General features: G+C 41.2%; 1 protein-coding gene across 1 annotated transcript in view; it reads right to left on the bottom strand.

Annotated features, from left to right (window-relative positions):
- Positions 1–16514, bottom strand: part of Dpysl3 (dihydropyrimidinase like 3) — a 101370-nt gene extending 84856 nt beyond the window's left edge. Inside the window, exon 1 of the mRNA XM_004664738.3 lies at positions 16134–16514. Coding sequence (XP_004664795.2) covers positions 16134–16499 — 366 coding nt within the window. The 5' untranslated portion in view covers positions 16500–16514. The remainder of the gene's footprint in view (positions 1–16133) is intronic.
- Between the last annotated feature and the right edge of the window lie 1516 nt (positions 16515–18030).

The raw sequence follows: 18030 nt of genomic DNA, 5'->3' as shown, positions 1-18030 counted from the left end.
TTGTTGTAGGGTTTCACTCTAACTCAGGCTGACTTGAAATTCACTATATAGTCTCAGTAAGGCCTCAAACTCAAGATGATCAGTCCACCTCTCCTTCCCAAATGTTGGGATTAAGGCATGTGCCACCATGCCTGGCCTATAACTGTCTTTTAAAATAAAGTATATCCTGCCTCTGTGGCCATTATTTCTTATAAGTTGGAGAGGAAATATAGACAAAGGTATAACTTTTCACATAATACAAGCTTAATCTTGATTTGGCCATGCAATAGCTACATGAAGTTTGGCAAGTTACCAAACCAAGATGAAACTTACTTTGTTACTTATGTATTATAGTACTAGAATTATATAACTCATAGGGATTAAAATATGTTAATTGTCTAGTTTACTAGACAAAACTGGAACTCACTGGACAATGTGTGCCAAGGTCCCTTTTCCCTACTGAGTTCCTTGAGAGGCCAAGGAAGACCTCCATTCAGGTGGCTCTACTTTTACTGGGGCTATGCATTAGATGATCTCAGATACATTTTTAAAGGGAGGGCATGTGCTGAACAGGGTGGTGTGCACCTGCAATCCCACATACACAGGAGGCTGAAGCTAGAGGATCACTTGAGTCCATGAGTTTGAGACTAGCCATGTAGAACCCATGTAGAAACAAAGGAGTTGTTACTACTGAAAGCTCATATTAAATTCATTTTTGTTTTGAGGTAGGATCTTGCTCTAGCCCAGGTTGACCTGGAATTCACTATGTAGTCTCAGGCTGCCCTCAAACTCAAAGATCCTCTACCTCTGCCTCTCAAGTGCTGGGATTAAAGGTGTGTGCCACCACACCCAGCTTTAGAAACTAAGAACCAGAAGGATAAAAGGATGTGGTCATACTTACACAGTGAATAGCAGAGCCACATCTCACCCTTGCTTTCCTGGATATCAGACAGACAAATGTTTGTTAGACCAGGTTGGGGTGGCTCTCAGTGAAGGATAAGAGCTGTTCTATAATTAGATGTCCTTCTAAGGCAAACAGTGCCAAGCCACTAACAGGAAGTCATGAACTTTGAATTGCCTGGCTAAACATGACAATGAACTTCCACCATCCAAGGCAACATTATGTCTATAGTGAGAAAAGACTGGTGTCACTCATACTCTGATAACACCCAGTAATGAACTGGCTGGTTCATTCACTATTTAATTTCAATGTTTATTGAAGGCCTGTATATACAAGGTACTATGCTTACAACCAAAGATACAACTATAATAATGATGCATTTTGAATGAGCTACTGGGACATTCTTATTCATTCCTTGAGGACTGCTGAGTCAGCCCTATGTTGGTGTCAATTAGATGCTAAGGTGATTCCCTTCACGTGGTTAGAGGATAGTTATTCCACAGAATAATAATTATTAAACAGAGCGACATTTAGGAACACATGGGTGATTCTCATCATGCTTTGCAAACTTGAAAAAGAGGCCCTGGAAAAAGTCAAGACAAAACTGAGATATGTAGGAGACAGAGGGAGAGCAGACCAGTTGGGTCATCTGTAAAATGGGAATAATAGTGTCTTCCCCTCAGGGACACTATAAAGGCAAGATGAGGCATTCACATGAAAGGTCCATTCAGGAACACAAAGGTGGCCTTACAACTTGCCTCCTAATCATATTCTCATATATACTGAAGCTGACCAGGACCTTATATCTATCTGTCTGTGGCTGATCACCTGTGAAATCAGCAGCCCACAGATGAAGAATCCTTTGTCTTGGTCTTTCATGGCACCAGAGTTCCAACAAGTAACCTATTCCAGACACTGGCCCTGGCGAGCAGCCCCTGCAACAGACCTCTTCACTGGGGAATTTCACCCTGTGGCAAAGACGGCACCAAAAGTAATTTTCCTTCTGAAGCATTTTCCTCCCCCACACTCTCCTCCCTCATCAAATGATTTATGCCTCATTGAGGGCCTTTTTCCTTCATAACCCATCTGGCCTTCCTGCTTCAGCCTGCAGGGCGGGTGTGATCCTGTGTTTGCAGCCTACACACTGTTTCTATGGAAATCATGACAACATTACAACCATTGTGGAGACAGATCACTACTGACTGAATAAGGGGATGGAATTTCATGGGGAAATTTGGAATGAATATTAACAACCTAAGTCCTTAGAGACAAAATGACTAGTTTTTAAGAACTTGTTCCTACCAACAGTAACAAATAAGAACATATTGTTTAGGATTAACAATATGAAGGAAGGTTTCTGCTCAAGCCATTTTGTGGAAGCTGAACAACACAGATAGCATCAAGCCCTGGAAAGTGCTCACTGGCGACACTGAGATTGGAACTGACTAAATTTTGGATAAGGAGTAAGAAAACTGAGGCGTGTCAGTGAATGACTTACTGCTTCCTCTCTCCACACTGTCACACAAGACCAGGCTACAACTGCACAGGATTTGACATAGTTTATCAACTATTCTTTCAAACCATCAGATGAAACTGTCACATAGAACATGAATATTTAGGGAAATAGGCTGGTCATCATGCATTAACAGCTCCCAAATTGTGACAATAAAACTGCATACCTCATTTATAGGCTTTCACTAGAATGGCTCCTTGATTTTCTGTGGCTGGATTGCGTTTTCCAGTTGCTAAGATATTGCTGAGGTTCATGAGAAGATTAATCTCTTTCTGTACTCAAGTATGTTTTAATACTGATTTTTCATCTTTGTACTGCTTTTATTTGACTACAAATATTATGCAAGGCATTGGTGAGAATGAGAACAATGTATGAAGAAGGAATAGAAGAAAACACAGCACCCATTACCTCTTTGCTCAGAATTATATCATTACTAAGATTTGGCTGTTTCTATTAAGTTTAGGAGGTTTTTTGTTGTTGATGATGTTTGTTTTTGGAAGTAGAGTCTCACTCTAGCTCAGGCTGACCTGGAATTCACTATGTAGTCTCAGAGTAGCCTTGAACTCATGGAGATCCTCCTACCTCTGCCTCCTGAGTGCTGGGATTAAAAATGTGTGTCACCACGCCTGGTTTCCATTTAGATTTTGATGTAGCTAAGAGTTTGGGTCTAGGGATATAGACAATTCTTAGCTTTGGGGCTCTTTTAGCTCATGCAGATTATTAACCCTCTCTAAATTTCAAGTTTTTTTCTGCTCAAGGAGGTGATAATGTATTCCTCTAGAAAGCTAAAGGAGGAGAACAAACAGGAATATTTGTTTCATTTCAGTATCCTTCTACATTGTCTATCATTCTTTCATGGCTTTATGGTTTGGGTCATACAAATATGCCATACTTTATATTATGATATCTGGCTACTATTTCAATTATTTAACATTATTTATTATTAAAATACATAGGTAACTTCATAAAAATAATCTCTACTTCTTCCTTTTGTTTCCTGTGTCAAATTATACAACAAGACTTAATTAAATTAACTTATACCAAATATATATAGTACATATGATTGGGGTAGACATTGAAGAAAAGCAGCCAGGAACAAGTGGCACGTCATCCCTTGTAGGGTTGAGCTCCGGGGTAGATAGGAAAACAACTATGATCTGAAAGAAGATGCTTTGTTTCATAGATCTATTCCTCCCAAATATTTTTTCAATTTTTAAAAAAAATTCTACTTATCTATTTGAGAGAGAGAGAGAAAGAGAGAGAATGAGGGAGACAATGGACACACCAGGACCTCCAGCCACTGAAAATGAACTCCAAGCACATGCCCCACCACCCCACCTTGTGCATCTGGCTTATGTGGGTTCTAGGATATCGAACCTGTGTCCTCTAGCTTTCCAGACATGCACCTTAACTGCTAAGCCATACCTACAACCCAAATATACTGTATCTCCAATCCTTAGCTACTAATTGTAACTTGAGTAAGTAACCTAATTCCAATAGATGGGTATAACTATAGTTCCTTTAAGGAATTATTGTGAATATAATTTAACTAATAATTGTAAAGTAGTGGGCCCATGAGTGGATAAAAGACCAAATGGAGAGCCACTGATTCAAACTGAATGAAACAGGGAGCACCAACGCTAGCTGAAATTCTGATCTAGGGCAGATTTTCTGAATACGCATCTTCCAAAGGGTAAGGAAGTCATCCCCCCAAACTTCGCATATATCACATTCACTTAATAATGCCACATCCTGTTCATAATTCCAAAAAGTTTTCTTTCCATGTTACTCTCCTTTTTGTAGCCACATGCTATTTACAGCTTTCCTCCCCAGCTCTCCTTTTTCTACACTGCCAGCAAAGCTTTATTTTCAACCTCTCCTTCCTAATCACTCTGACTTCCTTTATTTGTTTCTTTCCCTCTGTAATTTCCAGGTTGTCCTCTTTAATCTCCTCCTTTCTCCTGTCTTTGTTTTCAAACAAACCTTGCCTCATTCCATAAATTTGTATTCTCCAAATATCTTACATTGTTCTCCTCTTCAATGGCAGATACATATTTATTTTTTAATTTCCTCCACTGATCTCAGGCACCCTCAAAAGGAACAAGTTGTTCTAAGCAGTTTAGATTTACTTGCTTTATCAGGTTTATTTGAGATTTATGAATCTTTTCATTAAAAAACTTTAAAGGCTTACTCTAACACACGCATGTGACATAAATAAGAGACATCTCATCATTTACTACAGTCTTAGCTGGTATCATGCACTGTGTGATATAGTACCTACATTTCAGTTCCTTCACACCCATTTCAAACTCTCCACCCTAAATCTCACTGAAAAGTTTCTTAATGTACCAGAGTTTAGCTTCATGGCCCTCCCAGGGTAGTATGTAGAAAAAAATATTACATATGTATGTATAGATAGATAGACAGATATAGTTTTCCATCCCAGCAATTTTATTTCCCTCACTCAACCATATTTTTATTTCCTATTCAATATCCATTTATCACACAATGTTCCATTGCATTGCTTTTATTTATTACTATCTAAGTGGCAGGATATGGGAATATTACCCAAAGGAAAAGAACCCCTCCCTAGTCCATTTCCAGTCCAAAAGCATTACATCTTTTTCTCATTAGGCATAATTTAGTTCCTTGGAAAAAAGCCAAGTGGTTCTGCTTTCAAAAGAGATCATGTAGAACAGCAGCCCCAGGGTCATGTGGACCTGGGGTGAGCTCTGTCTCAGGCATCATCCTTTGAATACTATTTGCTCTTAGTAACTGCTTTTCAATCAGGCAAACACACCAGAAAGCCACATAGGCCAATAAAAAGGATCACAAGGCCAGATGGGGCTATGACACCTGTGTGCGTTCCCTCTCCATCTGTCTATTCCTTTGCTCTATCTCATGGTCTTTTTCTTGGACCTAATGGATTCTGGTCTTTTCTTTCCCTGTTTGAGCTACTATGTTCACCTTGTGGACTCGACCAAATTTTGCTTCCATATTCTGATTTTAATTCCCTCTGACAGATATGCTATATTCAATATTCATCATAGTTAAGCCATTGGCCAAGAGCTGGCTTCCTCTCAGTTTTGATGCTCAGCTGTTCCCAAACTAGAAGATACTAGCATAGTGGCGTATCAAAAGCCACATATACTCTTTGGGTTTGGCCCCACTTCCTTAAGGTTTCTACAATCTCTCCAAATAGCACCATCAACTGAGAATCAAATATTCAACACAGGCACCTGCGAGAAACATTTTATAGCCAAGTCATGATATCTCTGATTCTGGTTTCCCTCTAGATTATGGGGAGGTTTACTTTATAGAATTATCATGAGGGTTGTTATCTGACTCTGTAAGTATAATGTTGAATTCAAATATACCTCTTGCACTTCTTATTTTTGTAAGAGAATTTGTAGGAAAAATAAAATTCTATGAGTGTACTAAGGAAACTAATTTGACAAAGAAAAATTCTGTTCTTTTACTTTGATCTTTTTTTTTTTTTTTTTTTTTTTACCAATTTAGCTTTTTGTTTTTGTTTTTGTCTCTGAGGCTTTTGTGCATTTTGACTCCAAGAAGATAACACAAGATAAACCTAGATGATATGAAAATGATCACTTAATATCAAATACACACTCTATAAAATAAATAACTTGTAAGCTTGGATTCATTAAAACTAAAACTTGGCTAAAATGGTAAAAAAAAAAATCAAAAAAATTTTAAAGAAAAGTTACAGCTATCATATAATGAGATGTTGACAAAAGAACACACACTGATGTGGCTAATGTATTACAAAGGAGGAAGAACATTCATTTCAACAACTGAATATCCATGTGAAAAAGTGAGTATATGGGGACTTGATGTCGTTCACAAAAAAATTACTTCAAATAGAACATAGCATAAATTTAATATAATAAAACCCCAAGAAGATAACACAAGATAAAACCTAGATGATTTGGAATATGAAAATGATCACTTAAAATAATATCAAATACACACTCTATGAAATAAATACCTTGTAGGCTTGGATTCATTAAAACTAAACATTTTCTCTATGAATGATGATATTAAGACAATGAGAAAATCTATAGTTGGAGAAAATATTTACCTAAGGTATAAAGATACACATATAAAACAGTATTTCATCAGGCAAAAGGATACACCTGATGAATAACTGTTCATTAAAATATACAAAGAATTGTTAAATATTTTATTTTTATTTATTTGAGAGAGAGAGAAAGGAGAGAGAGAGAATGTGTGTACCAGGGCCTCCAGCCACTGCAAACAAACTCCAGACGCTTGTGCCTCATTGTGCATCTGATTTACATGGGTCCTGCTGAATAAAACCTAGGTCCTTTGGCTGTACAGACAAGCACCTTAACTGCTAAGCCACCCCTCTAGCCTACAAAGAATTTTTTAAAATCCCAACAATAAGAAAACAAAAACAGTATTGATTAAAAATGGGCCATGCACTTTAACACACAGCTCTCTAAAGAAGATAGGCAGATAAAGGTAAGCATATGAAAAGATGTTTCATATCATATGTCATTGAAGAATTGCAAATTAAAACATGCTCTTACACTTCTATCAGTATGTCCAGAATCCAGAACACTGACACATTAAAGCCTGGTAAAAATGTGGAGTGACCGAAACTCTTATCTATTGATGTTGAGATGCAAATTTGTATAGTCTGGTAGCTTATTATAGAACTAAATCTGCTCTTACCACATGATTCATCCATTATTTTCCTTGGTATTTATGTATATAAACTGAAAATCTGTGTCCTCACAACATCTGCACATGGATGCCTAACACAGCTATATTAAAAATTCCCAAATAAGAGAGGGTAGGATCAAGTCTAACCTAAATCTTCTACATCTTCCCTCTATCCCCCTCCCTCCCTCCCTCCCTCTCTCTCTCTCTCTCTCTCTCTCTCTCTCTCCTCTCTAACTCTTGTATATTAGTTACCTTTTTCCTCATTTTCTTAGTGGGCACTGACCTGTAACTCCCAGTACCAGCATGGGGATATCATCCACAATGAGCTTTTGATTAGAGAAACCTACAAGGTTTTCTAAAAGAATGACAGATTTCTGTCAGAGTACTTGATGACCCACCAAAGGTTAGTGGTAAGACCCTATTGCTGAAGACACCATATGCAGCTGACACGTAAAATAGAACGGCATGGCTGGAAGCCAGGAGAGAGTCAGTCCCCAGACAGTCAGCATATCTAGTGCCAGAAGGTGCTACATGGGTGACTGGGGGAAATGAACAATATCTGTCCAAGCAATCATGGTCTAACCTACTTAGCAAGAAATAACCTGTTGTGATGTCCACACAAGTGCAATAGGGGCACACAGCCATGGTGGGGAACCAACTGCTCTTGATTTGGCTAACTGATCCCCTCAGTGGTATGGGACCCATAGCTGGAGCTGGGAAACAACCATATCCAGACATAAGCCCACTCTCCAATATCAAGCTACCATCAATCATGAGCTACAAGAGGGCCTACACCTATTAAACTCTCTATAAAAAAAGTAAGGGTTATCTCATTTGTCCTGGTGCTAACTTACTCTCCGTTGGAGAATCTGCTTCTCTTTTTCAGATAGGTGCAGATCCTAAGGACAGAGCCACCCCATTGTACCTCAAAAGGGCCCTGGCTGAAACTAAGGAAAATTGGTGAAGCAAGAAAGGGTGCTGTTTTCTTGATGAACTGGATACCAGCACAAGGGAGAAGGAGACCAACACAGAGAAAAATCAACTCCTACCAAATCAGAGAGCCAGAGCCTCAGATGCCACCAACACCTCAGCACTGAAGCAGACCAAAAATGAACCCAACATGGCTCAGGGAAATTTTGCGGAAGAGGGTGTGGAAAGAATGTCAGAGCCACGTATTGGGTCATGATATGCAGAGACATTGATCATACCAATAACTGTGGGCTAACTCCACAATGCACGACCCATATACCACAACAAGGAGGGGCTAATGGGGAGGGGTAGGTCACGGATGAGCCTAATAATGGTACCAAACTGCCTGTATTTGCTGAATAGAAAACTAATTAAAAAAAAATCTGAAGAAAAAAAATGTCCCAAATAAGTCTCTCAGTCTTGAACTAAATGATCTGTGATATGTCCAGACAAGGAATATAATTCAGTACTTAAAAAGAGAGTTTTCAAACTATGGAATGACACAGAGGAAACTTGCATGTATGCAACTAAGTGAAAGAAGACAAGAAAGAAAAGATAAATATTGTATTAATCCAGTTACAACTAACTATCTGTATCCACACATTCCCCATCAGTGGATATAAAGAGTGGATTTAAGGGATTCAGTAGCCTTTTGTATCTGGGGTGGTCCTAGAACCAATTTCCTGGGGGCATTAGTGATACCAAATCCAAAATCCTGGAAAAGGCAAAACTTAACAGTTACATGATTAATAGTAACAAGGGGGGGGGGGGGGTGCTGGAGAGATGCCTTAGTGGTTAAGTGCTTGCCTGTGAAGCCTAAGGACTCCGGTTTGAGGACCCACGTTCCAGGACCCCTGGGACCCATGTTAGCCAGATGCACAAGGGGGTGCATGCGTCTGGATTTTATTTGCAATGGCTGGAGACCCTGGCATACCCATTCTCTCTCTCTCTCTCTCACTCTCTCTCTCTCTCTCTCTCTCTCTCTATGTGCCTTTTTCTCCCTCTCTCTGTCACTCTCAAATAAATAAATAAAAATGAACAAAAAAACTAAAACAATAGTAGCAAGGGGTCAAGAGGAACTTGGAGATTAATAGGCAGAACACAGGATTTTTAAGGCAGTAGAAATATTCTATATGATACTACAATGGTAGAGAAGCATCATTATAACTCCATAGGATGTATAACAGCAAGAACACATCCTACTTGAACTCTGGAGTCTAAGTGATAATAATCTGTCAATGAGGATCATCAAGCATAGGAAATGAAGTACTCTTGTGTGGGATACTGATGGGGAAGAATGTTTGTAGATCTGGGGACAGGGGATATGAGAACTCTGTATTTTCCACTTAATTTTGCTGCAAATATTTGTTCTTTTAAACTAGTGTTTTAGACCTCTCATGCTACTATAACAAAACTTGTTATCTTATAAGCCATATAAATTTATGTCTAGTAGTTCTAAAGACTGAGGCTGCTAATATCAAGTAAGGCAGATTGTGTCTAGCAAAGCCTTGCTTTTTGGCTTAAAGAAGGCACCTTCATGCTCTATTGACACACGGTAAAAGGGGCAAAGTAGCTCTTAGGGACTTCTTTTATAAGGGCTAAGGAAGTTAATCCCATTCACTCAAGAGAACTCCACCCTTGTGACCTAGTCGACCAAAGACCCTACCACCTAATACCATCACATAGAGAATTAGAATTTTGACAAGCAAATGGGGGAGGGGCAAATGTTCAGACTCTGGCAAATGGCAGAAGTAAAAAGCAATCTGAATATAGAAATACTGCACCTTTTAGTGGTGTGTGTGTGTAAAACACATGCACAGATTGAAAAAATACACTATTACGTTAATGGATCTTTCCCTGGAAGATTACGAGGAAGTGCAGTTTATGTTTTGTCACTGCTTATCTGTTTGTTTGTTCCCTCTTTCTTCTTCCTTCGTTCTTTTCTCCTTCCCTTTCTCCCTTTTTTCCTCTCTCTCTCTCTTTCTCTTTCTCTCTCCCTCTTTCTTTCTTTCTTCTTTTCTCTAGTCTCGGTATTACACTCAAGCTGGTCCAAAGTTCTGAGATCAAGCTCTTTCTTGCCTCAGCTTCCGGAATAACTAGAACAGCAGGGTTGCACTACCACATCTTTTTATCTCTAAATACTTGATTTTAATTGTGCAAACTCATAGTTTGGGTTTAATAAATGGTGAATAAATAAGGATTACTAGGTAAAGCGTGTGTGGGGACTCCTCACTGTACTCATGACACTCTTGTAAGCCACACCTTTTTGGCTCAACCCCACACATAGTTATAACATGAGAACACTGAGCAGGTTAAAAAGTTAGGCTGGTAGCTGAGACCGCTGATATATTTTTTGGCTTTGTTTGTTTTTTTCTACTTCTTATTGTTCATTTATGAAATATAACTGTTTTTGAAATGTCATGAATCCATGTAAAGAGCACAGCTATATTTTAATATTATGTTTTTCTAAAGCTTAATCTAGAAAGTGCTAGTATACCTAAACAGACTTTCTGCCTCCTCCAGAAAATGGAGGGCTCAGCTTACAAGCATTTTCCTCAGTCAGCTCACCATTCCTAGTAAGTTTTATCTGTGGTCTCACAGGAACATTACTGTGGGGATACTGTCTAGCAAGAATAAATCATGAAGAGAATAAGCCCCAGGAGTCACTGACAGAAATTATCTCAGACAGCATGCTGGCCATCTTACACATTACAAGAGCAGTCAGCAAACTCAGTCGCCAGGGACCATTACTCTGAGGAACTCTGCCAACTGCACCATTACATGGAAGACACTTTTTTTTTTTTTTAAATATTCCTCAAATGCCTACTGTCAAACTAAACTGAAGTTGACAAAAGTTTCAAACACTTCAAGTTTGTGTACTGAGACACTCCCAGTTTCAAGGAAGGCCTGCAAACCAGGTAAGAAGGAAGTCCTTTTACTAGCCAACTTTCAATTTTTCTGTGTCAGAGTACCCTTGTAAAATTTATCTATGTCACAAGACTTGGATTCTAGAAACTTAGAATGCTATTTTCATCAGTTGTTCATGTCGCAAGACAATTAAAAAGAATGAGATTTGGAAACTTAAAGCCCAGTTCTAAGAATGCAAGGGCCGCATACCTTATTTATTTCAAATTCTCTCCCTCTATACCCAAAGCCCCCACTGATTAGACAAGGGAAACATCCTGCACGAAAGAGACTCCCATGGGAAGCAGAGAACTAACTAGAAATAATGCAAGACTCCCAACAGTGTGTTATCAACAAAGCCATGTACTCTTAATGCCACTACTCTGTTTCAATGGATAACATGGTCTTTTCAGTATCTGCTGCTACTGGCAGACAGTAAGTCATAATTCTCTGCCTCTTGATAACTTTTTTTTGCTTCTGTGAAATTCTGCTTGCATGGAATTGCATCTTAAGAAATAATGAAAATATTTACTCATTATCTAAAATTGCTTTCCTTTGCACTTGTCAAAAATTATACTTCAAAACATGTATGAGCCAACCTTGGAGGACTTTAGCAATGATTGCCTCTCATGAAAAAAATGTAAATACATTTTTTAAGAAAATGGTTATACATACGTCCAGAATGTCAAAATTAACTCACAGTGATGACCTAAATTGAGAATTAGATAGTCAGTGTACAGCTCAGAGATTTTTTTGTACATTTTTATCCTGTCAGACACCTTTGTTATTTAAACTTTTTATAATTAATTAAATAAGCTCACTTCACTAGTGTCGAAGTATTAATGAGGTTTGCCAAAGACAAAGTAAAGTATATTTTATTTTTTTTACATGTGGTATGTGTGTGTAAGTTTGTGTATCTTTATGCATATGGATGCACGTGCATGTGGAGGCCAGATGCTGAAATGAGGTACCTTTCTATCTCACTCTCCACTTTATCTACTGAGTCTGTCTCTCCCTTGGACTCAGACCTTACCAATTCAGCTAGCCTAGCTAACCTACTGGCCCTAGGGATATCTTGACTCTGCCTCAGGGAGGCAGACTTCCCCACCAGCTTGCCTGGCATGCATGTCATCCACTGACCCATCTCCCCTGACTCCATGTATTTTAATTTTATCATGCTATTTTTCAATAATCTCTTTGGACAGCTTTGGACCAACTTAGAAGAATAAGGATTTTGCAGCAATTTACTCACAGATTGAACACAACTGGTCCCTGAGTAAAGGACTAGTAGCAGGACAGCAGACAGTTTCTAGGGGGGCTGATGGAAGATCTGCCTTTGTATGTGTTGTATTAATATGTCAGGTGCTGACATTGGTAAGACTGGTTTAAGTTCAAATAATGAAGCACACTTCCCCTCTGCAAAGAGCATGGACTTGGAATCATTCAAATGAGATTTGGAATTCTGTTGTGCTCCACTTATTAGCTATGCACTTTTGAACTATTTTATCTCTGAATTCTCTTATCTCCACAATAATTTTGAGGGGAAGAGCAATAAATAATTATATGTAATAAATATGCATATTTGCTCAAATATGCTCAAAGAAAATACTCAAAAGTTGTTACTTACCATTATATCTGCATATAGTCCAAAGCTGTGGATCATAGTGCTGTCTCATAGAACACAGACTCAAAACTATGATAGATGAGAGGGGAACTAAGATAATGATAAATATAGAGGGAAGAATACAAAATGTTATTCCTTTAAGTTGATTATGCTTTAAGTTCATGTGCAGCAGCATGAAATGGGCTATCCCAACTGAACAGTAGTTTATGAAAGCTTGAGTGACAGACAGATGAAATCAACAGTAGGACACAGATACTTAATCATTAGGTGTAATCTTGTGCTACATGACCATATGCTGCATGTAAATCCAAAAATCAAGCAGCCCACTCTACTTTGCCATGGCGATATCCCACCTGGAGCACCACATTCAGTACATGAAACAAGGTAGTGTTATCTTCAGGAGAATATTTATAAAACAGTATAGTCTGAAAAAAGAAATCCCAATAGTAAAATGTTCATGCAGGAGAAAGGAGAGGAATCTAGTGATCATAAACTAACAAAGAAATTTAGAGGTATACAATAATTAGCTGGGCTTGATAGCTTATGCCTGTAATCCTAGCCCTCAGGAGGCAGAAGGCAGAAGCAAGAGGATTGTTACAAGTTTGAGGAAAACCTGGGCTACATTTTGAGTTTTTAGAAGGAGGGGGAGAGAGGAAGCAAAGGAGCAAGAGAGACATAAAGGGCCATAAAACTGAAATGTAATAACTAATGATACTTAGTACTTGTTATGAACAAAGTAGTCACTGTCATCTTCATTTTCAGATGAGAATACTGAGGCACATGAAGACTAAATTGCAGGCTTACATGAACATTACCAGTAAGGGGAGACCAGCTTTTCCCTGGTTAGTTCATCTCTAGATGTGGGACAGATACTAGGCCTGTCTGTCAAATATTAATGATCTTACAGATCATGGTGAGAATGTATTTCCCTAATTCGTCTGAAGTTGGATACTTGCTTTGACCAAGGAAAGGCGAGCTTATATCATGTTAATCACTTCTGTAAGAGAACTTAAGTGTCTGTGCAGCAGCATGCCATAGACTTCTCATGACAGATGTATAGAGATGATTGGTCTCTCAGGGACAATCATAAACACTGCTGCTTCCCTACTGACCTATATGGACAACTAATAGGACCAAGAAGTAAGCTGTTATTGTTCTGCTAAGCCACTGAGGCTTAGGGGTCATTAGTATGCCAGTGCCTTTCTGTTCAGATATGAGAGCTCACATACTTAAAATCTTTAAAATACCTCTGAATCAGGAAAGCTTTTTTTTTTTCTTTTACACTCCCAGAAAACACAACTAAGAATCCTTTGCAGAAACTACAGGTAGGCAGATCTATGCTTAATTTCCTAAGCAAAGTTATCCAAAAGTAATTTCATGAGAAGTGGGCTCCCAGTGACGATAACAAAATCTAAGCACAGGCCAGATATAATTTTGTATCTATCCAGCAAAGCAGATGGCTTAAAGTTAGGAGGAGGTTGAATGGGTGGCAAGCATTTCTCAAGCACCTCCAATCCCTGGTGCAAAGATGACTCCAAGCATACAGTCCCCATCCTCAAGAAAATAACTTCATGTAAGAACTGGATAACCCCTGTAGATTTTCTTTTGAAAAACTGTGATTCAACGAAATTAGAGATAATAACATGGCCTGAATGAAGCAGAGAGCAAGCCTGAACTTACAAATGACCGTGTAGCACCAGAAATCCTGCGGATGCTGAGGTTGTATTATTATTTTTCAATCAGGAGCCCAAAGTATAGGGTTTGTGAAAGGAAGCAAATGGAAGAATTTCTGGGTTTAAAGGAAGAACATTTTCCTTTTCTCTAGTTACCATTCTTCAAACTTGCAAAGCAAGCATTTTGTCTGGCTTACATCAAGGGAGTTCCAAAAAAGGGATACACTGACTCACAGTAATTGTTACCGACCTTTTCCATCACTTCCCCCAGCCTTTCATGCCAGGAAGGGAACATTTCACGACTGATCAAGTTAGATGTGAAGAGAAGCAACTATCTATCTACCCAGAGCTATTCTTCAGTTCAGAAATCAGTCAAAGCTTTTCCGAACTATCGGAAGCTTTTCCTAAAAGGACAAGTAGGCAGGGCCTGGAGGAACCCACATTCAAATGGGGATGCGAAAAATCATAAAGTATGAGTGATTTCAGGGGTGCTGACAATGCTTCATAAATGGAACCTTCACAAAAACTATCCTGAATGCTTCCTTTCCCTGGTGGCAAAAAGAAGTACTTAAAGTTCTTTTGTTTGTTTTTTTGTTTTGAGGTAGGGTCTCATTCTAGCCCAGACTGACCTGGAATTCACTATGTAGTCTCAGGCTGGCCTACTACTTACAGCAATCCTCCTACCACTGTCCTCCAAGTGCTGATGCCCAGTGATTTTTTTTTTTTTTAACTATCAAAAACTAAACTAGGGAGAGATAGCTGTCCTTTCATTACCTCACTGTATTTTAATGGAAAAACAACTAGGACCAGGATAAGCATTCACTGTAATCATTGTGAGGCAGACATTTCCATTTCAGGATATTACTCATGACGTCATTATTGTGGAATAACATATGCGGGGAGATTTTACAGCCATTACCTAGACAAGGGGAAGGACCTCTGAGTACTATTGTTCCCCAGCTGAAAGCCTTCAGTTTGAACTTTAAATCCTGCAGTCTTGCACAGGCCCTGGGCCTATGGCTCTGATTTTCTATGAAACAAACATAAATCATCACAGTAAACTGGGTTTCAATGTCATCCCCTCAAATCGTGCAGTATGGCATGAGTGTCTCTAAAATACACGCAGAAGAAACTAGCGTTGACACATGTACGGACAGCAGGGAATCTGTAGCTCATGCGACTTTAATACGCACCCTTAATACCCTTGTCTATTTTCAAATATCTAATATACTTGCAGAGACAGCGGGACCCCCTGAGTCCCAGACTGGTGCCAAGCTATGTACACAAATACATGCTTTACAAACACAGATGTGAAATGTCATGCTACAACAGAAGTGAGGCACAGAGATCCGGGTGTTTAGTCTAGAGACTATACCGGAAAGTTTCCAGGACAGAGCTGGTATTAGAAGCAGGAGAAGGGAGTCCGCCCAACCTTGTACTTTCATCCAGACCCTATGAAGAAGACCCCACTTTCCTCCCATTAGTTTTCTCTCTGCCCTGGTGACCTGGATTGAGATTTCATCCGAGCTAGAGACAAATGTGCTGTTGGTTAGTGGGGGAAGAGAGGGTCTGAAAAATCACCAAGCCTTCCCAGGCAGGCCAGCGGACACACCCACCCAGAACCAGGAGCGGTGGGGGATGCCGGGGTAGGAAGGCAGCCTCAGGCGGGCGGGGAGGGGAGCCGCGACCCTTACAGTGCTCGCCCGCCAAGGGGCTGCAGCTCGGACTCGTGGGACTCCTGGGACAGCCTAAGATACCCTTCTCCTCCTCCTCGTTCCCTGTCCCCTTGAAAAGTGCGCGCGAGAAAGTTGTGCCCAGGCCATGGAGGCCAAGAGCGAGAAGAGACGCGGGCTCCCTTACCTGGTCCTTGGGACCGAGGTTTTGCAACACCTCCTTGCCCGCGGCGCTCCGGATCTCCACCCCGGCGGGCGCGGGCTCCCGGGCGTCCTCCCGGCCCGGGCCCCGGCGCGGCGCGTCCCCCTCGGCCTCGGGCCGGCTCCCCGCGCCGCGCGCGCTGCCCTGGCTGCTCCGGGGAGTCTTGGCGCCCCGTTGCCCCACGCTCAGGGCATCGAAATCCAGCGTCTTGCTCTCGAAGGCGCCCTCCACGTTGCAGAACATGCCGCCGTACTTCTGCCGCGGGACCTGGTCGGTGGTGCCGGGCCTGGCCAGGTACACGGGCAGGTCGTCCTCGTGGGAGCTGTCCCAGCCCCTGCGGCCCGAGGCCATGGCTCCTGCGGACTGCCTTCCCCGAGACACCGCGGGCAGCCGCGCGCCGGGACCGCCGGACGGACTGGGGCGGGAACGGCGCTGAGCCCGCGCGCCAGAGGTGGCAGTGCAGCTCCGAGTGCAGCCGCGTCCGGCGAGCCCCGCGCGCCGCCCCAGCCGGCCGCCGCAGGCCGCACCTCCCGGCGCCCCAGCCCCCGCGGGGCCCGCGGCGCCCGGCTCAAACCCAGATCCAAATTTGGCGCGCGCGCACGCCACGCGCTTCCCGCTCGCGCAGCCAGCTCCGGACGCGCTTCGCCCTTGGACGCAATGCAAACGACTTAGAAACGTGCACGCTGAGGAAGTAGGCTTACGTGAGCACAAATCCAGGCTAGCCCACAGCAACTCCTGAGTTTGCCTCACACGCAAAGCTTTTTCATCCTGAAGGACCTACGTGTGTGTTCGTCTCAGAGCCAAATCCTCAGTCTTACCACAGACTCCCAGTCCTACACGTTATGCCAACCATTGAAACGATCTCACACTTGCACTCAGTTCCAGACTGCCTCACAGGACTGTACCTTCACACCATCGACTCCTGAGCTAGGCTGCTCATCGCATACCCTTCCTTCCCCAAACACAGGGACACACACAAAAGCAGTGGGAGATCATCAAACAGTTGACAATCACAAATACCTATAATTGGCCCCCATAAACCCATTCTTTTTTTTTTTTTTAATTTTTTATTTATTTATTCGAGAGCGACAGACACAGAGAGAAAGACAGATAGAGGGAGAGAGAGAATGGGTGCGCCAGGGCTTCCAGCCTCTGCAAACGAACTCCAGACGCGTGCGCCCCCTTGTGCATCTGGCTAACGTGGGACCTGGGGAACCGAGCCTCGAACCGGGGCCCTTAGGCTTCACAGGCAAGCGCTTAACCGCTAAGCCATCTCTCCAGCCCAAACCCATTCTTATGTATAAAGCATTCTAGACTTTACTTTTTACTCGACCGTAATTTGTCTCAGACCCAGTTAAACTGAATTACAAACAAGCATACAGCCCTATATCTATCTTGCAAATTTTTTTCAGGCGTATACGTTCCATAGCAACTGAAGCCAATACTACCCTAAAACCCCAAACCTGGTTTCATACACAAAGCTAGATTTGCCTCAAAAACGCACAAAGGAAAGCTTTTGCCTCCCATGCCATCTCCAATGTACACAGACTTTACCTAAGTGTGTGCCTACTCTCATGACCTTTTTTCTCACACCTACCCATATATACTCTGACTAGAATGCTGCCTCGTTGAACACAGACTCTACCAACTGTAAAATTTGTGTTGTGTCCTCCATAAATCCAAAACCTTCAGTGTCCAGATTTAACTGAACCCCTTCTCTGAAATTCATTATGTATTCCACTGACAGGAATCAAGTGTCCACTCTGTTCTTCACAAAATACTGGGATAAAAGCGTTAAACAAGTCATATGGGGGTCTGTCTTTATCAAGAATGTAATTTGCACCATCCATTGAGGCATAGTCAGAACAGGTCTCTGGCTTGT

The sequence above is a fragment of the Jaculus jaculus genome, chromosome 13 (genome assembly GCF_020740685.1).
Source record: "Jaculus jaculus isolate mJacJac1 chromosome 13, mJacJac1.mat.Y.cur, whole genome shotgun sequence".
In the NCBI taxonomy this organism is placed as follows: domain Eukaryota; kingdom Metazoa; phylum Chordata; class Mammalia; order Rodentia; family Dipodidae; genus Jaculus; species Jaculus jaculus.
This window is presented reverse-complemented; position numbering and strand designations above follow the sequence as displayed.